The sequence below is a fragment of the Varanus komodoensis genome, unplaced genomic scaffold (assembly GCF_004798865.1).
Source record: "Varanus komodoensis strain SLA01 unplaced genomic scaffold, ASM479886v1 scaffold3, whole genome shotgun sequence".
In the NCBI taxonomy this organism is placed as follows: Eukaryota; Metazoa; Chordata; class Lepidosauria; order Squamata; family Varanidae; genus Varanus; species Varanus komodoensis.
In genome coordinates this window covers 11974717-11997399 of record NW_025335761.1, presented here as the reverse complement: position 1 = coordinate 11997399, position 22683 = coordinate 11974717, and the positions used below count along the sequence as shown (strand labels likewise).

The following is a 22683-nucleotide window of genomic DNA, read 5'->3' as shown; positions in this document are numbered from 1 at the left end:
ACAAACATCTGATAATACATACTGTTTTGTCAGGAGATTCAAGGGCTTCGCGGGCTTCTTCATAGTTGCAGATTTCCTCCAAGCACTCCCGTTCTATGCTGCCTTGGCGCAGCTCTTCCATAAACCCCGTATTGGCTCTACGTGAGCGCTTCAGCAAGGACAGTGCTTGCTTCTGCTCAAGAAAGACTAGAAAGAGTAAAACATCCATCAATTGGTGCTGCCTGACCAGAGAGTTGTGTATTATTTTCAGCTCTTACCTTTTGAGGGATTTTTGTGTTTTCTGGTTTGTTTTAAAGATTCCAAACAGAGCCTGTGTCCAGTCCTTTTCTGCAATGTAGGGCCACTCATTAACTCACTGCTCCAGCACAGATAGATAAACTAAGCTACACCAGCCTTCCTTAACCTGGTGCCCATCAGATATTTTGGACAACTATTCCCAGCTTTCCTGATCATTGGCAGACTGGGACTGATGGAAATTGAAGTCCAAAACATCTAGGGGGGATCAGGTTGGGGAAGCTGCTTTATACAGTATGAACTTCAGTTTTACAGAAACCCAAATGGGCAACTTACAGAAATGTCCTACAGAGAAAAACTCCAGTGAGCTGGTCCACACATGGTGGCAGAGGGAAAGGGATACATCTAATGCCTCAGGATACCATGGATACTTTCAGTTCCACATTCCTGTGAGTCTGTTTCCTTTGCAAGGTATAAATAGTTGATTCCAAATGGAATGCATTACCTGCACATCAATCCCTTTGACTGCCTTGTGTCATAATTGGCAAGATAAAAAGTTTGTCCAATTCAGTCTCTATTTCTAGAATTATTTTCTGTTTCAGCATTAATTTTTCACTTAGTTCTCACTCACCTACAAAATGTTACTTTTTTCTTTTTCTTTTAAGTGACCACTGCCTTTCCTTATTTGCTCTTTTTCCCATTGGATGACTTTCTTCACATTTTGAAAACCATGATACTAGCTTGCAAGAAGGGGCTTACTCAGTAAGAGGTGTCTATGGGAAGGAGAATTCTACTCCATTGAGTAGTATTTGCCCTTTTAAAATCCTAATGATTGCACAGTTATTCTTTTGTCAATAATAAATCAGTTAACAAATAGGACATGATATTACCAGTGCGATCTACTAGTGTAATCTGGCAACTGGGCCTCTCCATTGCGATTAATATCAGGGCACTGCCTTCAGTCAAATGCTTCCAAATGATGAGGCTTCTTTTTGCTCTATGAACACTTCATCCTATTTCTGTTTATGCAGAAAGACCTGTTTACTCAGGCTTCATGCTATGGACTATCTCTTTGGTGGCACACACTGGTTTTTGTTTGACTAACCTCTGCATCTGAACCTTTACCACCCTTTCCAAATGCAACATAGTCTGCTGCACATCCATTTTCTTTTTCACCAGATATTAAAGCTTCCAGCTGGGTTCTAGTAACAGTTTCCAGAGGAAGGCAAGACAAAAGCCATCAGTGGCTACTCTACCACAAGAGCCAAGCTAGAGCCTTGGCTGACATACTGGGGAGAGAAACAACCCAGAGCTCCATGTGGCAAATTAAGTACTAATGAATGTATATGCCCTGTGCCTTTATGAACTTGTGCAGTGGCATTTAACCATTTCAAGAGGCAGACCAAAATACTGTCACTTAAACTTTTAACTAGTCCATGAAAGTTTCCGCCTTAATAAATTTGTTCATCTGCGAGGTGTCACTCAAGACTACACTATGTTCACTTTCCTGCAATGGACACCACTAGCAGAAAGCACACCCTGATTATCAGACAAAGAGTAGTCAAAGAGTAGCAGAAGTTGGTCAACGCCCCCACCCCCAAACACACACATACCCTCCTCAAAACTGCACTCAAAGGCTTCAGGCATATGTTTAATCTTTTGGTGAAGGTTTTGTCCTGTTGAGTCAGTTAAAGAGCAGCCACACTGTTATGATAAGAATTCCTTCCAAGAAGGCCTGACCAAGGAGGGTTGCCTCCTCTGCTATCAATCTCCTAAATGGAAGCATGGGAGAAATGATAAACACATACCCGCCAGACTGGTGATGCTCCTAATTATGGCGTACTCAGGAATGCATCCATACAAGCATTTCAAGACAGAGGACTCCTATCACTAACAATCAAAGGCATATGCAGCTTTACTATGTCCTCACCCTATCCCCAACATTTTCCCTGCCTCCTTTCCTTTAACTTTTTCCCAATTATCTCTCAGAATTCTTCCTGTGCCCAAGTCAGGAGACTTTGAAATATTTATTCCGGTATTTATTATTACATCACCATCCCATCCTTTTCCTCTTGAAGGGAACCTAAGGGGGCTTACCTAGTCCTCTTGATATTATCCTCACAATAACCCTTTGAGGTAGATCAAGTAGAAAGTCAGTGACTGGCCCAAAGTCATTCACTGAGCTGCATGGCTAAGGCAGGATTAGAAACTGGCTCTCCTGGGTCCCACTCCAACCACACGCCACACTGACTTTGCATGCTGGCTTGCAGTGTCTTGAATGGCTTTGTACAGTTGCCTCCCCCACTATGTTCTGGCCATCTCTCTCAAACGACTGCTGCTTCCTCCTCTGCAGCCAAGATGCCCTCAGCAACTGACCTGCCACATTGTACTTTGACTATAGGCAGTCTGCAGAATGAAGGCTGTGTTCTGCTCTTCTCTTCTCTTCAGCCCATTTACTCAGGAACCCCACTAGGCCATGGAAGGTCGCTGCCTAAGGGAAAGGTTTTGTGCTCTGAGCCATTTCTTTGGACTTCTCCCACTTTGCTCCAACCTTGCAATCCCTTACCCGTGTCATGGCTCAGCGTGAGGTGCAACAGGCTGGCAAGCAGAAGGGTCCTTAGCATTCTGGTTCTGTTCTGCCCCATTGTGCGTGCTCCTGACTGGCAGGGAAATCACAGAGAGGCCAAATGAAGAAGTGCTGCTGCCCAGTCTTGGTTAATGTTGAACTAGCATGAAGAAACAGGAGCCAGGTCACCATGTGTCAGGGACAGCAATGCTGAAGAGCTCACTATCCCAGCAAGTAAGGCTCCCCCCTCGCCCCACCCCCGGTGCAGTACTCTTCCTGATGGCATAAGCAACAAGTGATTAAGAAAGACCTCATGTATGCAAAATCTGTTCCAACTCAGCTGAATATCTTTTTTCATAGAATAACAGAAAGGCCATGTATTGAAGCACAAGACATCTGGCTGTCCTGGCTTAAAGCATGGAATTACCTGAAATTTTAGGACAGGGAAGACAACCTGGTACTCTCCAGATCCTTCAGACTACAATTCCCAGGATTCCTGACCACTGGCCATGTCGGCTGGGGCTGTTGGGAGCTGAAGTTCAAAATGTCTGGCGAACACCAGGTTGGGAAAAGCAGTTCTACACATCCAGCTGTTGCAGAAATTTCACACAGATGCCACCACAAGGTCTAATTCCAAATGTTGCTATGGGGATCCTATTTTGCAATATGTCTCTGGGTCATTACTGCTAATAAACATCCTAGCAGTTTTGAAGCATTACATGCCAGTAGGTTCACCCAACGAGCTGCAAAAGAGTTGGTGCAAATGACTCAGGTTGCTGTGCAGCTAATTTGAGTTCAGCTGAATACAAAGGCCTGATTCTTGATTATGCATTTTGGTCCTCGCATTTTAGTGTGTGAACTTCACCATGGGAAACTAATGTTTCAAATGATGCAAGGAAAGCATAGGAAACCACCTTATCCTAAGTCAGACCACTGGCCTATTGTGCCCAGTACTGTCTGTCCTGACTCACAGCAGCATTCTAAGGTTTCCAGCTAGGGTCCTTCCCAGCCTTGCTACTCCAGAACTATTTCACTGGAGATGTGCTGGCAAAGCCTGTGCTTCCTCTTTTCCCGAAGCTTTGAAAATGCTATTGGTCAAGTCATTTGTGATGACTCTGTTACTTAATGTTCTATGCTGATGAACATGCACTTGTGAACTGAAATGTAGACCTCTGTTCTGCAAGATCTTCATAGACATTCTTCCTTTGAATGAGGATGGTCTCCTCCTGTCACTTGAGGCTGTATTTTTGTTTCTCCTATGAGTGGGCATGTAGAATGCCTTCAACTGTAGTTGCCCATAACCTTCTGAACTGGGAGGCTTGCAAACCACCAAGGGAAGGTGAGAGGAGTGTGGAAGCTAGGACTGCCTGTGCTCCCTTGGTCATCTAAATGTTTTTCTCCTCCTTGTGAGGAAAAGGGGCTAGCAGTGCATTCCCGCCTCCACCCTGGAAAGCTCAAAAAATGGCCTTCCATTTCCAGAGCCCAGCCAGAGCCGAATGAATTTTGCCAGCTGTGAGGGTGAAGAAATAACCCTTTGAGGTTGGAGTGCTACCTTCAACTTCAGAGTGTTTTGCCAAGGCTGGAGGATCTAATCCAATCTAATCCAATTCTTTGAATTTTTTTCTGCTTCTAATGCATTGAAGTCTAGGTGCAAAGATCAAGAAAAGAACCAAAGAATAGTGGTGCATCCTTTTCCTCTTTACATTTCATCCCTGGCTATGACAGATTAAATGGTTAATATGTTTCTTTTCACTTGCACAATGTATAGTACTTCAATCCTGGTTGTCCATCTTCTCTCAGTAAAATACAGTATCCAATAAACAGCTTTTCCCAATATGGTGCCTTCCAGATACATTGGACTTCATCTCCTGTCATTCTCAGTCATTGATCAATGAAGATAAAGGCAGGCAGCTAAGTTTATTTGCTCCAAATAGACTTTTACAAAGAAAAGGGTAAGTATGTGGGTGCAACCAACTTCCACCTGCAGAGGATATGTAAAGGTCATACAAGGGGCTGCAGGGAGAAGGAGAGGATGCAGAAATCCCATTCTGCCAGCAGGATTTGTTCTGAGGGTGCAATGAAGAAGTCAGATTCAACTTTGTGTGTTTCAGTTTGAGAGGGGGCACAGAGGTAAAATCATGAACATTTGGAGAGAGACAAACTCATTTTCAATGTGACATCCAGTGTGGTTGGTTGGTGCTGACAGTATGTTGAAGGCTTTTAGAAGGAAGTGTTTTTTTGTTTAATACATAATTTAGTGATGGACCACAAAATATAAGACACCAGTTTCAATGGAATTTTAAAAGGATAAGACTGGTTAACAGAAGTAAGGTTAATCAAAAGCTATCAAACATAGTAAGGGCTGCAATTCTGTACACTTACCTAGGCGTAAGTTCTTTTGAACTCAGTACTTCTTATTTCTGACAATATTTGCATGGAATCATTGAGTTGGAAGGGACCTTGCACATCATCTTCTAGTCTAATTCATGCTCAATGCAGAATGCAGCTACAGCGTCTGAAACAGATGGTCATTGACTCTGCTTAAATACCTTGACTGAAGTGGAACTCATCACTTCTGGAGGCATTCTGTTCGACTGCCAAGCAGGCAGCACTACTAAGAAACCTCCCCTAATCTTTCATTGAAATGCACCTATCTGCAATTTCCATTCATTGATTCTAGTCCTCTAGAGAAATAGAGGACATGTCTGCTCCTCTTCTGCACCACAGCCTTCCAGCTATTTAAAATAAGAATAAACCAACTAACAAACAGATACTAATTTTAACAGATTATTGGTCCAATATTAAACAAACCAACAGCAGGGTTGGCCATGTTGCATAATGAAGCTGTTATTCATATTTGCTAATTTAATACACGACTGCCAAATCTCATAAATATTGTCTGCTGTTCCTTGACCAGTTTGGAACTTGATTTGTTTTGTAATATTTTTGTGATATTTGTGTTTTGTGATATTTTTCTGTAAGAGTAAGGTCCTTCATCTTTTGCATCATCCAATTATAGACAGGTTACATTTGACTCTCCACTTTGCTGCTCTTTCTTGTCTGGTCACAGTCTAAATAAAGGTTAACATTTTATGTTTTCATTTTTCTTTAATTTCAAGTCATAATGTTATTAGCCTGATAGTTCCATGACCCCACTGCATTGCTAAGTCACATTACCAGCACTGTTGACTATTTTTCCCCCAGACCTCTGCATGGGGAGGAGGGAATCCCATCACATGTGCTTAGAAGTTTCTTTAGATTCATCACAGCACTAACAATGAAGGCTCAAGATATGGCTGATACAGCTAAATACATCCTGTCTACATCTCTTCTTTAGACCATTTTCCCTCACTGTGTAAGGAATTGATTTATAGGTGCTTTATGGCATAATGACAGCCACTGCTCTATAGTAATAATATTATTTAAGTCCCTTTACTATGCCATTTTAGCTCTTAGACTTTTGCTAAGTGAATCAAACCTTTCAGGCCTCTGAGGACCAGTACGATATCTCCTCTTAATCTACTTTTCTCCAGGCTAAACATATCCAGTTCTTTGATTGTTCTTCAAAGGACTTGGTTTCAAAATCCCCACCATCATGATGCTTTTCTCTGGACATGCTTCAACTTGTCAACATCTTTCTTACAACACGGTGCCCATAACTGGACACAGTACTCCAAATGCAGCCTGACCAATGCAGAACAAAATGGAAGTATTGCTTCCCTTGACCTGGATACCATGTTTCTGTTAATGCAGAGCAAAAATGCATTAGCTGTCTTAGTTATGCATTGCACTTTGATGCATTGATACAGAAGAAACTTGGGCTTGGAGGCCAAATGCAGTCCTCTGGGATACCCTAGATGGCCACAATCCCTTCCCAGCCCCTTCTTCGCAGCCAATTGTTCAGTGGTTTCCTGGTTTCTGTGCAGTTCCCTCCCCCCATCCTTTATAGAAGGTTCTGATGCCTCTCCTAAGGCTTTGCTACAGCAAGTAAGAACTTTAAGTAAATATGTTGGCATTTTTGGCCCTAAACCTTTTGCCTTTAGTCCTGTCCACCTCTGCAATGCAGCTTCTTGAAAGGAAATGTTAGACTTGATAAGTCCTTACGTTATTTACATTTTTATTAAGATTAAGGCTCACTGATAAAATTAAATAACATAAATTTATTATATATTGATGGCACTTGCCTTGCCCAGATGTCTCTTGGTTTTTTAGGGTCATAATCTGAACTAGCCTTCCAGGTATTTTCAACTGAAAGAATTAGTAACTCAGTTCATCATTTGGCATATAAATATTTGAAGAGTCCAAATTGCCTACAGATGACGATTATAATTTTGACCTTATCAAAGATGAACAGTAAGTACCGGAAGGAGAGTTACAACTCCCCTCTTTCTCTTGCTCCTCTCTCTTCTCAAATGATTCTCTAGTCAGTGTTTGCTCTTTCAAGTCAATATTAGCATTAGGGCACCTAGGAAACAACTCTTTGGCCACTTGTACAAAGAGCATTCCCTCCTCCAGTTGAGAGCAAAGCTGGAAGAACATGAGTCATACACAGATAATATGTAGTACTGAGCATTATTAACATTCCAGGTTTAGGCCTGGCTTACTCGTTATATGTGACTATTTGTCAGGTGTAAAGGGAGTCATGCCACGGCCATGAGAGCTTACTACTGTGAAAAAGGCCTAGAGTGTATGTTGAAAATGCTAGGAAGATGTCACTGAACATGCATGAAATTTCCTGACTGCAATGGGAGCTCTCCTCTCCCACCCAAACAGCCACAAGGAATGTCAAGCTAGGGTTCTCTGGGGCAGGATCCCATTGGAAACACACACCTTTCATTCAAAGTTAAATGTAAAGAGAATAAAAATTAAGTCTGCAAGTGTAGTAAAATGGATAATCTCTGGCTTGACGAAACCGAAAATCCAGATCAGTGGATGACCAGGGGTCTCAAATTTGCTGCCCGCGGGCCAATTGCCGGGATGGGCAGAGCACGGGGGAGGGGCTCTGCAGCCTCACCCAGACTGGCCCCAGGTAAGTTGAGTTTGAGACCCCTGGTGGATGACATTACTCCAGTCATGGGCTGGGTTTAAACAATGTGACAAGCTACAGTGGTTTTGTTGTATGGTTGGTCTGTGGTGTTGGCCAAATCCTGCTCTAGGGTTCTGACCATGCTAAGTTTGGTCTTTAGAAACCACAATAAAAAACTACTTTTTTTTCCCTTCAGTTCTGTTTGACCATTGCTTGTTGTGCTTTCCGAATCCAGGATCATGCAACTTCTGCATAATCCCGTGGAACGAGTGAAAACTGCCAGAACTGCTCCAGGCACTCAGTCTGTGTGGACTGATAAGGATGGTGTAGTGGTTAAGTGCATGGGTCTGGGACTCAGGCAATCTAGATTCCAGCCCCTGCTCAGCCATGGAGTGAACTGGGCGACTCTGGGCCAGTCACAGACTCTCAGCTTGATCTACTTCACAGGGCTGTTGTTGTGGGGATGAGATTGATGTAAGCCACTTTGAGTTCATTGCAAGAAAAAAGGTGGGATATAAATCTAATCAACAAGCTGGTTTCTCAGATAAACTACAAACTATGGTAACCACACAGAATTGCTTGTTGTGTTGTGTGAACTCAGCCCTGGTCTCACATGGTGACCTACCTCACAAGGTTGGTGTGAGGGGGATATAGATACAATTGAAGTATATTATATATTATTAATTGTTATAATATGTGAATTAAGTGGTGGTACTATTGGTCTCTGGGGTGGTGGGGGCACTTTTTTACTTTTTAATTATTGTGTTTTTGTTATGTTATGTTATATTATTACTGCTGTAATATGTTGTATTTATTTTTTTCTGTTTTAAAAAAATAAAAAAGGGAAAAAAAACCAAGGTTGGTGTGAGGTTAATATGAGATATTCCAGATTTCCTGCACTTGAAGTCTGCCACTTGTGCCAGCCTGCAACTCCAATTTTTGCAATCAGTATGGGATTTAGGGAATATAATTCAGCATGTCTGGAGGGCAACAGGCTGGAGAAGGCTGGAGTAACCAGTATACATTGCCAATATAAGTAAATACACAAGCATAGTAGTATAGCTATCCATTTTGCCAGCTGGACACAATTGTAGCAGTCACAGGCACTTACCTGGGCATGTAGAGGATAGATCTGCTCAATTTTGGAAGAACAGAGATGCTGAAAAATGCAAGTTCCTTAAAAAAAGTTAAATGGCAACTGCACTGAGCCCACACTCTTTTCCTGATAGCCCACATACCAAACTAGGGGAACTGCAATTCTGAGTTGGTGGGATAGTCCATTTGGAAGCATACACAGAAAGCAAACTGCATGGTACCTTTCCTTTTATTACCACTTGTCAGGGTTGGGGATGTGGGCAGCAGGCCACAAGACAGAGGCACCAGGACCAGGGCAACAGGACTTGGGGCAAGACAGAGTCCAAGTCCAAAAGTAAGGTTCAATAGCAAGCCCAAGTCATAGTACCAGAACAGGCCAGGGGCAGGGACTAGAAGTATTTATTAGGGCAGGACAAGGATGTGGTTCTGAGTGAGCTAAGGGTTGAGAAGCTGGAAGATGAACAGATCTGCAAGAATCTTAAGGCAGGTTTATGGGACAGGAAACATGGCAAGGCAATATACATGGCACAGGTCAGGCAAGATGCAAGAGATGAACCATAGCCAGCAGGAAGACCTGTATTGCTGAGGCAACCCAGCAAGAAAGAATACGCAGCACAAGTCCAGTAGCAGCAAGGGTCAGGAAGTTGTAGATGAACTACAGCTAGCAGGAAGACTTGCACTGCTGAGGTGAGACAGTAAGGCAGGATCTGGGTCAGGCAAGTTGTAGGCACTATAGTAAACTGGAAGACCTGTGAAGATGAGGCCATCTCAGGGGAGAAGAGCTTGTTCTTAAAAGTTTGTCCCCAAAGGTTCTCAGTTAGCACTCATCAGGAAGGTAAAAGCTCAAGCAGGGCCTGGGCCCCAAGCTGCAAATACTGAGGTGGGTGTTCTGATATTGATCATCAGTGAAACCCCAGAGCTGCCCAGATCCTGACACTGTTTTTATGAAAGGGCACAACTTAAATCCCTTTCTCTCCAATTATAAACAGTCAGCAGGGTGAGGAAACACCTCAGCTGTTCGGTGGATTTAGATTTGTCATTTTGCCAGTAGGATACTGCTTGTCAAGCAGGACTCTAAATCCGCTGTAGAGGGTTGGAGGATCTAGACAGTGCACAGGGAGGACTGAGAGGATGTGGAAGTCATGTTGCACAAATAATATCTTTCCTCTGGTTCAACAACCAATCCCTGAACATTGGACAGCTGCTGCCAGTCAGTTCAGACCACAAAGGAGTTCATGAGCTATTCTAGCTCAGTTTATAAAGACAGTCTACTTGTGATCTCCTTTCTGTATTTTAGCATGCACGGCAGCTCAAGTGTACCTACCTATTTGATCAACCCTTTCCCCATACAGTAATTATCTCTGCCACATCTGCTGAAAACTGGATGGCTCTCTTGCCTTGCTACAACTAAGCCTAGATGTGTGTGTGTATCTCTCTCATATTTCATACTTCAAACTGGGCAAAAGACAAGTCCCCTCATCAACAGAAACTGGCCAACCAGAACAACTATATTGACCCAAGGAATGAGGCAGAGCTCTCCAAAAATGGGCTGAAATCATACCATCCTGGTAATGGTGTAGCAGCACCATTCCATTACCTTCTTCTTGAAATATGGCAGGGATAGAACTAGAATCTATTACATCCTCCCTTTGGACTGGGGAACTTAGCTCAGGGATCAGGCTCTGCAACAAGGAACATCCAGACAAAACAGTGCTGGCTACTGTACAAAGAAACGTTTGGAGAATGGCTATGGGCTGCAATGTTGCTAAATGTAGCAATACCTTCTTAAACACTGCCTTTGAGGGAGCTGAAATTTGGTGGCTGGATCAGCTGGACAAAGTAGACATTAGCCCAGCATTTCTCATCTGAAGTTATTCCACTTCCTGCTCTGTTTCTTCTACCCTGTTTATCCCCACTCTGAATATAACATTTTAAAGTATATTAATCCAGTAACCATTCTATAAAGTTTGCAGAAGATAAGAAGCAAGGTTGTGAAAGATGATTGAAATATCCATTAGATAAAACAAATAACCTTCACGGTTTTGCTGCGCGGATAAAATGGAGATGGTAGGGAGGAAAGAGAACTATGCACATCAACTTAAGCTCTTTGGAGGAAAGGCAGGATATAAAAACAGAAGCTTTTAGCCTTTGTCTTGGGGACTGTAGTGATGTGGATACTCTGAGGGAAAAGAAAGCCCAGCTTCAGTATGACTGGTTATGAATTCCCTGCTTCCTTTGCTACAGGTAGACTGTGGATTGGCCTTTAAGGAATGAACCACTTCTAGTGCCGTTGTCAGTATGTGAATACTAGTACATGAACATTGTATAGGCAAAAGTTGTTTTCAAACTGGCAGAACTTGTATTGCTTACCTGCATTCCATCCTAAAACTACGGCAGGTGACTGTTCTATGAAGGCCACAGTCTGCCCAGTACTGGTGTCATCCCTATCCTTCATTCATTAACAGTCAGCATTCCCACCCCACCCACATTTTCAAACCACACCTAACATGTAAGCCACCACTCCCTGACACTTCATATCAGTACATCAGAAGGTCCCCTCACTCCTGCTGCACCATGTTACCTAAGAATGACCAAGAGAAATGCATAGCATCAGACTAAGTTTGGGCAGAAGATAGATTTTTTTCACTCGTGCCTGGGCTTCCTGGCTTTTGATGTCAGTGAGATCATTTTGCAACTATGTCAATATCTGATGCATGAAAAAGCTGGATCAATCTCCTGGAACAACAAAGCATAACAGACCAGCACTTTGAATTACCAGCATGGCAACTGTGTGTAAATATATCTATTTGCAATAATGAGGCTATTTGCAGTAATGAAAAATATGCTTATTAATAATATAATAGTAATAATAGACCCAAACAGGTTGGAAAAATGAGAGCTGCAGAGATGTAGTAACCCCACACACACATGGTGTAGCTAGATACTACAACAACTAGTTAACAACACTTAACTTGCTTGTATATGTTTTATTGAGTGTATAATTGTGGACCTGAGGTCTTAAGTCTGCAACTTTCACATACATGTGTGGAAGCATTTGCCACTGCCATCCTTGAGCTATATATTTTGCACACACATGCCCCTCCAAACTGGTTTTCTAACAAGATGTTGGCAGACCTACATGATCTTTTGATGGACTGTACCCCATCAGGCTACATGTAAGGGAATCAAATGCTGCCTTGTGAACTTTAATAGTCACTACAACAACCCTTCCCCTGTATTCAAGTTCAACGTGTATGGAAGAAGGTCAAATTCTGAATAGTTCTGTAGTGAGTTTCAAAACAGAGAGTTCTGGATTTTCACAATTAAGAAACAGCTCAAGGAAGTAACAATGGCAAACAAAGGCAAAATGAGACAAATCTAAGGAGGGCTAATTATCAGTGTAATAATTCTTCCATTTTCTACTATGAAATGCAGAGACACAGTAAAGCTCTATCCACCCCAATTGTTTAATGATATGTGAGTGAAATCTTTCATCATTTCTTTTACCAGAAATCTGAAGAGGTTCAATTCAGCGACTGACAGTTGCTGCTATTGACTCAACATACAGTTGTCAAATTTGGCAGTGAGCTTTTATTTTGACTTAACTGATCTAAGTCTGATGAAGGTTCTGTAACCCCTAAATGGGAGACATGTATTTGTCTTATTTGCATGTTTGGGGTCAATCAGTCATTTTTACCTTGATCTCATTTTGAAACCCCTTGAAATACCATTCCTTGCTACCTGGACTTGCTTGATAAATGCAAAAACCGAATTCTCTGATTGAGACAAGGTCAGGAAATTTTAGTGGTTATTGGGCCAGCAGCACTTACACCATTTTACTCGAGCATAAGACAGTAAAGAGCTAGATATGCTCTTATGGTAGATCCAGTGATTACTTGATCATAAAAGCAAAGCTTTAAGCAGTTAACTCTGGTCCACACTTATCCAGACAGCAATGTGGGTTGATTCAGGCAAAACCCACATGCTGCCTTGGTAGCTAGAAAACCATTTGATTGCACAGGTTGTTCCCATAGCAGCACCTGCAGTGCAACATGGAAACATATAACTGTTCTATGAACCGCCCATAGGATCTGGCTGAAGCACATGAATAGTGCTCATGCACATAATTTTTTGAGTGCTGCCACATCTCGTGTGATGCGCTGACAGACCCAGAACCACCTTGGCACTGGATCAGTTGGAAATAAGTTTTGATAGCAATAAAATTATGCACAGAGAAGGTCTTCTTCCAAGAACATCTTCTGGTCTCTTAGGCAGAACTTATCACCTGTTCTTTGCAAATTGTGATGGTATAAGGAATCTGGCCAGAGTCCTGGCTAAATGTCACCTCATTTTTCCCTGACTTTCTATACTTCTAAACAACCCAAGCATGTATTTCTTGACCCTCCTTGCTTCTCCTAAGCACAAAGAGAACACATTCAGCAATCTATCTCTTAAAAGACTGGCAGTCATGTTCCTACCTCTACCTCAACTACCTCAGCCACTGTGCTAAAACCAACACCTTCCTGAATAATGAACATGTCATTGGAGGAGCCCTGCTCCTGCACAATGATACATTCTTCCTCAGCATCCGAGAGAGCAATTTCAATGACATCCTTGCATCGAGAAGAGCTCTGTTGTGAAGCAACGTAGTGTCCATTACTGGTGATGAGGAGATCCGTTTTGTTGTCAGGGGACTGCACATTCACAGAGCGCATCACTAGCACTGCAGGCTGCTCTGAAGCTAGCAGCTCCTGGGGGTGTTTTGCTCCTGGTTTGGACGGATCCCTGTCTAGCTTTCCTTTGTGTTCAAGCTGGTGGCGTTGGAGGCTCTGGGGAAGGGCATAGCCCATCCCACATATGGTGCACTGGTGAGGTTTATCACCATGGTGGGCTTTTTGGTGGCGCCGCAGCTTAGTGGCTAGAGGGTAAGATTTCGGGCACAAATGGCAGTGAAATGGCCGCTCCCCTGTGTGCAGACGCTCATGAGCCCGTAATGTGTGGGGGTCACGCAGGGCTTTCCCACAAACTGTGCACAGATGAGCCTCACCTGTGTGGGAGATCAGGTGGCGACGCAGCTCTGGACGCTGTGGGAAGGCATCCCCACAGAAGTGGCAGCGGTAAGGGCGTTCCCCTGTATGCAGTCGAAGATGTCCACGCAGATTGCCTTGCTGGCGGAAAGTCTTGGGACAGTAGGAGCAAGTGTAGGGACGTTCCCCAGTGTGCAACCGCATATGGTTGCGCAGTGACCCAGGGTTAGCCAGATGCCGGCCGCAGATCACACACTGGCAGGCAGCTGTGGCAGAAGGGCTGGGCTCCTTGGCCTGGTGTGTTTTGCGATGAATACGAAGAGAGGGACGGCGGGCAAAGGATTTCCCACAATCTGGGCAAGCAAAAGGGCGCTGGCCTGTGTGCAGCACCTGGTGTTCTTGAAGGTCACGTTTGGTGCCATAAGTCTTGTGGCACTGGGGGCAGGGGAAGGGCCGCACCCCTCTGTGGCCCAGTATGTGTGCTTTGAAGCTTTCTTCTGAGCTATAGCTCTTTCCACATTCTGTGCATAGGAAGGGCTTGTGATCTGTGTGGACAAAGCGATGCTTCTTCAGGTGGCAAAGCTGCAGGAAGGCTTTGCCACACTCCTCACATTGGTATCGTCGCTCACTTCCTGATTCCCTTTGCTGTGGAGTGCCACTCGTGTGGCTATGAGGCTGTTTCTCTGGCTTGGGTTTGTCCCATTGCTTCTCCACCCTGTCCCTGGTTGCAAAGGTGCCATGTTCCCTGGGAGTTTTATCAACACCAGACTGCACCTTCAGCACTTGTACCTTGTCAGCCAAATGAGCACTGAGGCAAACAGTACTGGCCTGGAGTGGCTGTGAACAAGTTTCAGTCAATTTTGCCTCCTCCACTGTTTTACTCACTTGCTCTGTCTGAGCATCTTCTTTGCCTCCATCATCCTTAACTATGGGGAGGCTCACAAGTGGCTGGGACTCTCTAGTTTGTGCTCTGACCTCCTTCAGGGACCAATCTGTATCCTTTTTCTTATGGCTGTTGCCTGATCCAAAGGACTGTTTGGTTGGCAGCTTCTTATTCAACATGGAAACACAGTGAGCTCTGGCTTTCTGCTCCCCAACCTTGGGAATACTAGGAACACCTGAAAAGATGAATTGGTAACTATTAGCTCCCTTAACAGGGCAGCAAAGTAATTATTGGAACATCAAAGTAAAACCTCTTGTTTCCATACAATGCTCCTCACCATCAAGAGGGAAGAAATCTGACTCAGTGCAGAGGCTCAAGAATGATGTCACCAAAGCAATGATTCTAAGAGTGGAAGGCTTCTGAAAGCTGATCTTAGGATTTTCTGTTTGAATTATTCTGAAGTTTTAGGATTATAGGAGGAATATTTCAGCATCTGTTACAAGGTTCTTTGTGAAAGCATTGTTTTGCGCATTCCAACATATATATGTATTCCTGGAATCCGTGATAGTTGCATTCTAACAATTGTTCGATGCAGGATGAATCTCTCCAAAGAGAGAAGGAACCATGATAGTTAGAATGATATAAAATCTGTACAAATCTATTATGCAGACATGCCCTCATATTTTTATCACACACATTATGAGCTGACTGTGATTCACTATGCATACTGAGATTGCATTGCTCAGTGATAAAAGAGAATAGCAAAGCACTGTCCATAAGAGTGGTGTTGGCCAGTGCTGTTGAACCACATACAGGCCAATCAATATAGAACTGGACTCAGAACATGAATGAGAGGAGAGATTCACTGTTTTCTACTACAGTACTATTTCAGGAAAAATCCAAGAGCCCCATCTCCAAAGTTTATAGAAACCAGACAGATTTTTGCTTGGATATTTCTATCAGTTTAACTTGTCCATAAATAGCAAAGAACTTATTTTATGAAAAGATGCTATCTACTCTAAATTCTCTTTTTGAAAGGAAGGACAAAACAATGTGTTTTTGCTACAGTAGCCTAAATTTAGATTGAACATCAACGTTTTACAACTATTTGCAGAGTCTGCAGCATCAGTGTTGGACTGGGATTGGGGAAAGTCCATTTCAAGCTTCTATGTGGTTTTGAAGCTTATAGGGTGACTTTGGGCCAGTTTCTGACTCTCACCCTAACCTATTTGATAGGGCTGTTGTGAGGGTAAACTGAGTAGGAGGATCATGAACACTGCCTTGGACTCTGGATATAAATGTAACACCACCACCACTACTTGCTTAAGGAACCCTCACATTTCCATTACCAGAAATTTGTGGAGTAATATTGATAAAAACACAAAATTGACTTCTAATTCTGTCAAAATGATTACTTTCTTTCTAGTGCTCTAGGTACAGTACCTGCAAAGGGAGCTACTTCATTTCTGTCTAGGGAAGCATCTTCTTGCTGCAGCGGTGCCTCTGCTTCTATGCTTGTGGTCTCAGTCATGGCCACCACTGGTGGTCCTTGTAGCCTTTTTTTCTTTGTGACAAGTACCCCATCTGATATTCTTGCTGGTGCTTTCTTTTCCAAGCAGGCAGGACTAGCTTGGGACTCTGCTAACCAGTACAGCAATTCAGTGCCAGCAGCAAGGAAACGACATACTTGGATGTGGAGCTCCCCATTGATCCATATGAATGAGACATTTGCTTCAGTTTCATCCTTGCTTTGCTTCACCAGACTGTAAAACACAACATGGCAAGGGGTCAGTAGCTGATTTGGGCTCAGTCAGGAGTCAAGTACTCTTTCAGGGGGAAGAGGAACCACATGAGTGCTCATGAGTGAAAGTCTAATCTAGCAACAAACAGGTCAGTAGTTACTAGCAGTATATCCAGTCCCTGGAAAACCCATTTCAGAAGACTTTTTCTGATGGTGTCTTATTAGGAACATACAAACCTGCCCTATGCTGAGTCAGAACTTTGAGCCATCTAATTAAGTCTTGCCTATACTGACTGGCAGCAGCAATTCAAGGTTTCAGACAGGGGTCCTTCCTAGAGGAATTGAACCTGGAATCTTATAAAAATGAAGCACGTAACATCTACTTTGTAATGCCCTTTCAGATATTGATAATCCCGGATATTAGTGAAGACAGACAGTCTTCAGGCATTGCTGATGAAGAAAGGTAGTCATCAAGGAAAAACAGATGTGTGTGTATATATTTTCCTGTAATATGTTTACAGAATCAAATAGGGCACAAAATAGCATGCTTTAAGTTAATAACCAATGCATTTGGATAATGCCCATCTCTTTGAAAAGTACTGATTTAGGGTACAAAATAGCCTTTGTTGTTTAAGGACATATGGAGGTATATTAATTAGCAAAAATAGCTTGTTCATAACTTTGTTGGCCAAATCTATCTGTCCAATGGCAAAATTATTTTTAGATTTATTATTCTATTTTTAAGAAGAGGGTAAAAACAGAGCTTTTCCAAGTGGGATGGGATTTTCTGCAGGCTGGCAATGTTCTGATTTTAGTTAAGAATATTTTTTATAAGCATATACCAATTTGTTTTTCTTCTGTGTCAATAAGTCTGGGTTGCTGTCTTTAAAGAAGTATGATCGACTCTGAAGTTCCTTTTCAGATGGAAGCAAGGAATCTAAATACTCTAATAAAAGATTAGAGACAATATCTGCTCATTTGAGGTCTGCCGTATTACAGAGCTGTTTCAATAGGACAACCAGAAGCATAAATTGTGCTCACATTTCAGCTCTCCCTTTTATGCAGTGAGAGGTACAACTGTGTGTTACTATACACAAATCGTCATAAGGAGAACTTAACCATCCTTAGAAAGGAGGTTCATGTTTCAAATTCACATTCTTATCCAAAAAAGCCAAATTTTACAATTGCTTATCTTGCACAACTGTATTGCACTTCTGTAATAATATACAGAAGCACAGCAGCATAAACACAGCATTGGTGCAGACAGGGAATACCACTGAAGGGAAGTAAAGAAAGCAGGAAGCTATAACAAGAACCAAAGCTTAGTTTTCTCACCACACCCCGGCCCCCGTCATTTCTCTTAATATTCAGGAAGGCAAGAAACTTGTTTTTAAAAGTAAAGCTGAAGCTCTCCGAATGCTAATTCAATGGCAAGAACTTGATGCCCTGCTTTCACACAACAGCTTTGTTTTGTAGTGATGCCTTCTTGTCCTAAGCCAGAAAACATAACACCTATTTATTGCATGGCTTCAAATATGTAGCCAGTAAAGGGATGTTGAAGGAAATGTGAGTTACAAGACTAACCAAATTGCTTTTCATGAAAGATAGAGAAATTAGAAACTTGTTACTTCTCTTTATCAACAAGCAATTTTTCCCTAACGTGTGGTCAAGGGCCTGTATAGTCTAGCAGTTACAGTGTTAGATTGGCACCTAGGAGATCCAGGTTTTACTTCCTCCTCAGCAAGGAAGCCCACTGGCTGACCTTGGGCCTGTCACGGACTTTACCTAACTTACATCAGAGGATGGTTGTTATGAGTTTAAATGGAGAGATGCTTATAAGGCATTTTGCGCTTCTTGTATACAATAATTACAATAATGTAAAAGCAAGCATGAGTGGAAGCAAGTAGATGAATGGAATGGAGGAATCCTTCTAAGGGATTCTTGATAATGACCACAGCTGCACAGCATGAGATTTGGTTTCCTGCTTAGCATTCCAACCTGGTGGCCTCCAGAGACATTTGGACTGCAACTCCCCGAATTCCCATTCAGCAGGGCCATTCACTGGGAATTCTGCGTGTTGCAGACCAAAGTTTTTTGAGGGTGAGAATTTCTGTCCTTTATTTTACTGAGAAATACTTAAAATTATTATACTATGATTATTACAACATTACATTTCTATACTGCCTGTAGCTGAAGCTCTCTAGGAGGTTCAAAACATTTAAATCACCCATCCAGAATTCAACCAGACCTGACCCTACTTAGCCTCCAAAATTAGGCAGGATCTGGCACGTCACACTATATGGAAGTTATATATGAAAATGGTAAATGAAACATCCCCTAAAGGCATTGAAATGAGAGGTGTTCTTGCTATTGACTCCAGCAGACAGGCTGAGAGATGTGTTCCATTCTTCCCAGCTTCCTGCCTTCTCTGTAGATCCCCATGGCAACTACTTATACCTAAAGTTGTTCTATGAGTCCCATTATTTTTTCTTCTTTATGGCATTATTTTGTGACATTAATTTGGCAAATTCACTTCTCCCCTGAAAGGCAAAGCAATCCTATCGCTCCTCAAAGAGCATATCAGGAACTGCAGAATATTGCAGACTTCTCCTGTCAAGGCTACAGACACTTCGATGACTCTCGGGAAGGGGGATCTGAAGGCAGATTTTCGCTTTTCACTGCTTGCAGCTGCCATAGTAAGTTCCCCATGACTACTTTTCTGAGATTGCTTTACAAACTTGGAACAGAACCTTTCTCCAACTGGGTGGCCTTCAGAGGCATTTGGACTGCAACTCCCAGGATTTCCATCCAGCAGGGCCATTGACTGGGAATTCTGGGTGTTGCAGTCCAAATGTGTCTGGAAGGCACAGGGTTGGAGAAGGCTGCTCTATAACATTCTTTCCCCAAAATTTCATCCTAGTTGTTTTCCTTTGTACTTGCCTTGCATTTGCTTCTCCGTAGCATCAGGAAAATGTTGCAGGGTGAGAGGAAAAACTCCACAGAGGAGCTGATCAGCAAAAAATTACGGAAAGGTAGCTGTCACTAAAGCATTTAGTGCAATGCAGTGCAGTGCAATTGTTTACTGAGCAAAAAGACCCCATTTATCAATGGCCATAATATTAAAAGTTTTTTATAAACATAAAAGTCTAAAACATAAAAGTTCCATGCTACTGCCAGTTGTTATTTGGTCATTATAAAACACAGACAACTATTGAAATGGTCAGAGATCTTCTCCCACCTTAAGACAGAGTAGTAAGAAAAAAAATGCTGGATAGCAGTAGATTTAGATTACTTAGTGAACAGACAGTCCGAGCCATGCAATGGAGTGTCATCTGATTGCTCTGTCCAAATTCCGTTTTTCATATGAAAAGAAAGTAACCCACATCACTGTTCGCTGAAACCTGACCTGTTCAAATGAAGAAACAATTAGATGATCACTGTATTACAGAACTTGTGATAAAGACTGAGATTGCTTTGTAGTCCAGTTTCATTTTCAATAGAAATGGCCGTATGTTCCTGAAGCAAAAAATAAAAAAAATGTTGTGATAGGATAAATACTAAGGTCTAATATGCAAGGATTATTTAATTTCAATAAAGTTTGGTGAGAAAACACCAACACAGCTTAAAAACAACCTCAATAACAGGTAGCATCAAGTGTCTAAGTGCGTTGTTATGGTTTGGGTGATTATAGCCAAAATCCACTTCATCAAGTATCAATTTGTCTGAGAAGGCTGTAATGAAGACTCCAAGTTAGCCATAAGTTCTTGCTGTTCTTACCTCCTCCAGCTGGGTATTCTGTCACAAACACAAGGCTCTTTCCCCCAGGATGATGGAAATGTCTGAAATAGAGATCAAGTAGAATCTCAGTCAGAGAGGTTGTATAGTTGCCATGGCCAGATATTTATTTATTTATTAATTAAAACAATATTATGCCAAGAACTTCTGAAAAAGCTGCCTCTTTCATCTGAGGATCAATTTATTATTGCTATCATCATCATCATCATTTATTTCATTGCTATACCACCTGCAGCCAAAGCACTCTGGGTGGTTTACACAATTAAGCATATGAAAAGTGAGGGTGGGGTGGTTGAAGTTCATATGCTGTTGGTAAGGGGTGCAAACTTCTTTTAGGGCAAGGGCAGAATTCAGTTTCAGAGAACCTGGGAGACTACCATTCCAATGGTAGGTGAGGCTAAAGACAAAGGGACAGAGCCAAAGTGGGTGGGGCCAAAATCCAAAATGTAAGCATATTGTACCTTAACGCCCTCATTTCTGGCAACTATGTCTTCAACCTTTTAGAATCATTTACAATAAAGACCAAAAAACTTGGGAAACAAACTCTGCTTTCCTGATGGATTAACACAGCCTTCCTTCAACCTGAAGCCCTCTGGATATGCTGGACTGCAACGCTTAACATTCTCAGTTTATATGTACTAGTTGGGAATGATGGGCATTGCAGACTAACATCTGCAGACTAACATCTGGAGGGCAGCAGCTTTAAGCTGGGCTGCCATGGCAACTTCCATCTGTCAGAATCCTCTTTTTTCAGTGGAGAAGAATCAGGTGTCTAGGCTTGCACTTCCACGTAATCGACCCATGAGGAACAGAAGGAAAGGGAACGAGCGTGCCCACACCAGGTTCAGGGTTTTGCAGGTTAGAGTCACCTAACTTCGCTTGTTGCTCACCACCGAGGTAGCGGCTTCCTTTTCCTCCTCTTCCCGCGGCCCAATCAGGCGCAGCCGCATCCCTGGCTGCAGGGCGCGCCCAACACACCACACTCCCAGTCCACTCTCAGCATAGTGGGAAGGGCCCAGGGCCAGGCCCGACGGGAGGCGCCACGCAGGGCAGCGGAACCAACCGCCGTGCACGTCCGGAGGCCAACCTGCATGGGGAGAAAACCAAAGGACAATCAAAGCAGTCGAGGAGAAGAACCGCCGCCAGCTCACCCCAGACCTCTATGGGCTCCCTCACTCTGACTGGGGGTCGGCTCCATAACGGCCGCCGCTGATGGAGGCAGCGGAACGTTCCGCTTCGCGAGCTTCAATTGCGCCCGAACGGCTTTTCCATTCCCTCACTGGACGTCAAAAGGAGGCGGGGAAGTGTTCCCACGGCAACCAATCCTTTTTTCCGGTTCAGAGACGGGTGTTTGCAAAAGGCGGGAGTGGCCGAGGATATGTTTCGGGTATCGACATTGCTGTAGCTTCGTATTGCGTGCGCGTTAACGACGTTAGAAGCGAGATAGCGTTTCCCTCATGAGCTAAAAGACCTAGGTAAGAAACTCACACCCAGGTTTGACCGAGCGGCGCTCTCCGTCGGCGAGTGTCACTCTGAGGGGAGGAGCTTTTTCTCGGGCGGGGTGTTTTTGTTTTTCGTGAAAGGGGGGCAAGGGTCAGAGCTCGGTAGAGCGCATGCGCCGGATAGGTTCAGCGTGGCTTTCTATTGGGTCGGGGTTGGTTGGAGGGTCTCGCGCTAAGCAGGAACTGCTGCCTGGAAGGGCTGAAAGGCGCTGGGCTCTTGAGCTGGGAGAGTGTTTCTCTCGTACCGCTGTATCCGTGGATGTTACTGAACTCCGGGTTGCCAGGTGCAGACCCCTTTTTGGTTTCGGGCGATCCCCCCGCAACTCCTTCATCCGGCCCCCGTGTGCTACATTGTTCAGAAGGACCTCCGGCTTTCGGAGAGGCTTTCCGCGGGTGGGGGAAGTGGCTGTAGGGAAGAAGGGGATTGTGAAGCTTACCTTCTCCGAACTTTATTTAGGCTTTCAAGAAAACAAAGTCAAGTCTCGTCGGCCGTAAGAAAAATTCTATGATTTATATAGTATAATACCTTTATTAAGAATTTCGAGGAATTGTTTCTTTATTCCGATTCAAATCTAGCAACAAACAAACGCGGGGCTTCGAGATTTGCAGATTTCTAAATCAGGCACCCTGTTAGAAAAAGTAAAGAGCTCTGCAGATTTGAAAAGCATGCACATATTTTGGTTAACCTTTTTAGTAGACCTAATAAAAAAATTAGCACTGTTTAGGTTTTGGTTGCAGTCATTTACACGTTTACCTGGCGTTTACTTCTTAGAGCACATGCATAGGATTGTGCTGTGTATTAACTTACTTTCTC

General features: G+C 43.2%; 2 protein-coding genes across 20 annotated transcripts in view; one reads left to right on the top strand and one right to left on the bottom strand.

Moving 5' to 3' along the window:
• The window catches only part of LOC123026332 (prothrombin-like), a 42596-nt gene extending 20914 nt beyond the window's left edge, over positions 1-21682 (bottom strand). Inside the window, exons 1-6 of one of the 16 annotated variants that reach the window (XM_044435836.1) lie at positions 21544-21682; positions 21258-21454; positions 20350-20411; positions 16275-16594; positions 13969-15066; positions 9133-11657 (exon numbers count right to left, since the gene is read on the bottom strand). In XM_044435836.1, coding sequence (XP_044291771.1) covers positions 11650-11657; positions 13969-15066; positions 16275-16594; positions 20350-20411; positions 21258-21454; positions 21544-21565 — 1707 coding nt within the window. In that variant the 5' untranslated portion in view covers positions 21566-21682 and the 3' untranslated portion in view covers positions 9133-11649. Of the gene's footprint in view, positions 1-22; positions 187-1847; positions 1897-2800; positions 2961-5182; positions 7775-9132; positions 11658-11893; positions 15067-16274; positions 16595-17414; positions 20089-20349; positions 20412-21236; positions 21471-21543 lie in introns of those variants that run through there. The other 15 variants (XM_044435833.1, XM_044435834.1, XM_044435821.1 and 12 more) reach the window with 15 other exon arrangements.
• A 28-nt stretch (positions 21683-21710) lies between these two features.
• Positions 21711-22683, top strand: part of ARHGAP1 (Rho GTPase activating protein 1) — a 39151-nt gene continuing 38178 nt past the window's right edge. The window contains exon 1 of one of the 4 annotated variants that reach the window (XM_044435838.1): positions 21711-21842. The gene's annotated coding sequence lies outside the window, so the exon portion shown is untranslated. Of the gene's footprint in view, positions 21843-21988; positions 22154-22178; positions 22361-22683 lie in introns of those variants that run through there. The other 3 variants (XM_044435841.1, XM_044435839.1, XM_044435840.1) reach the window with 3 other exon arrangements.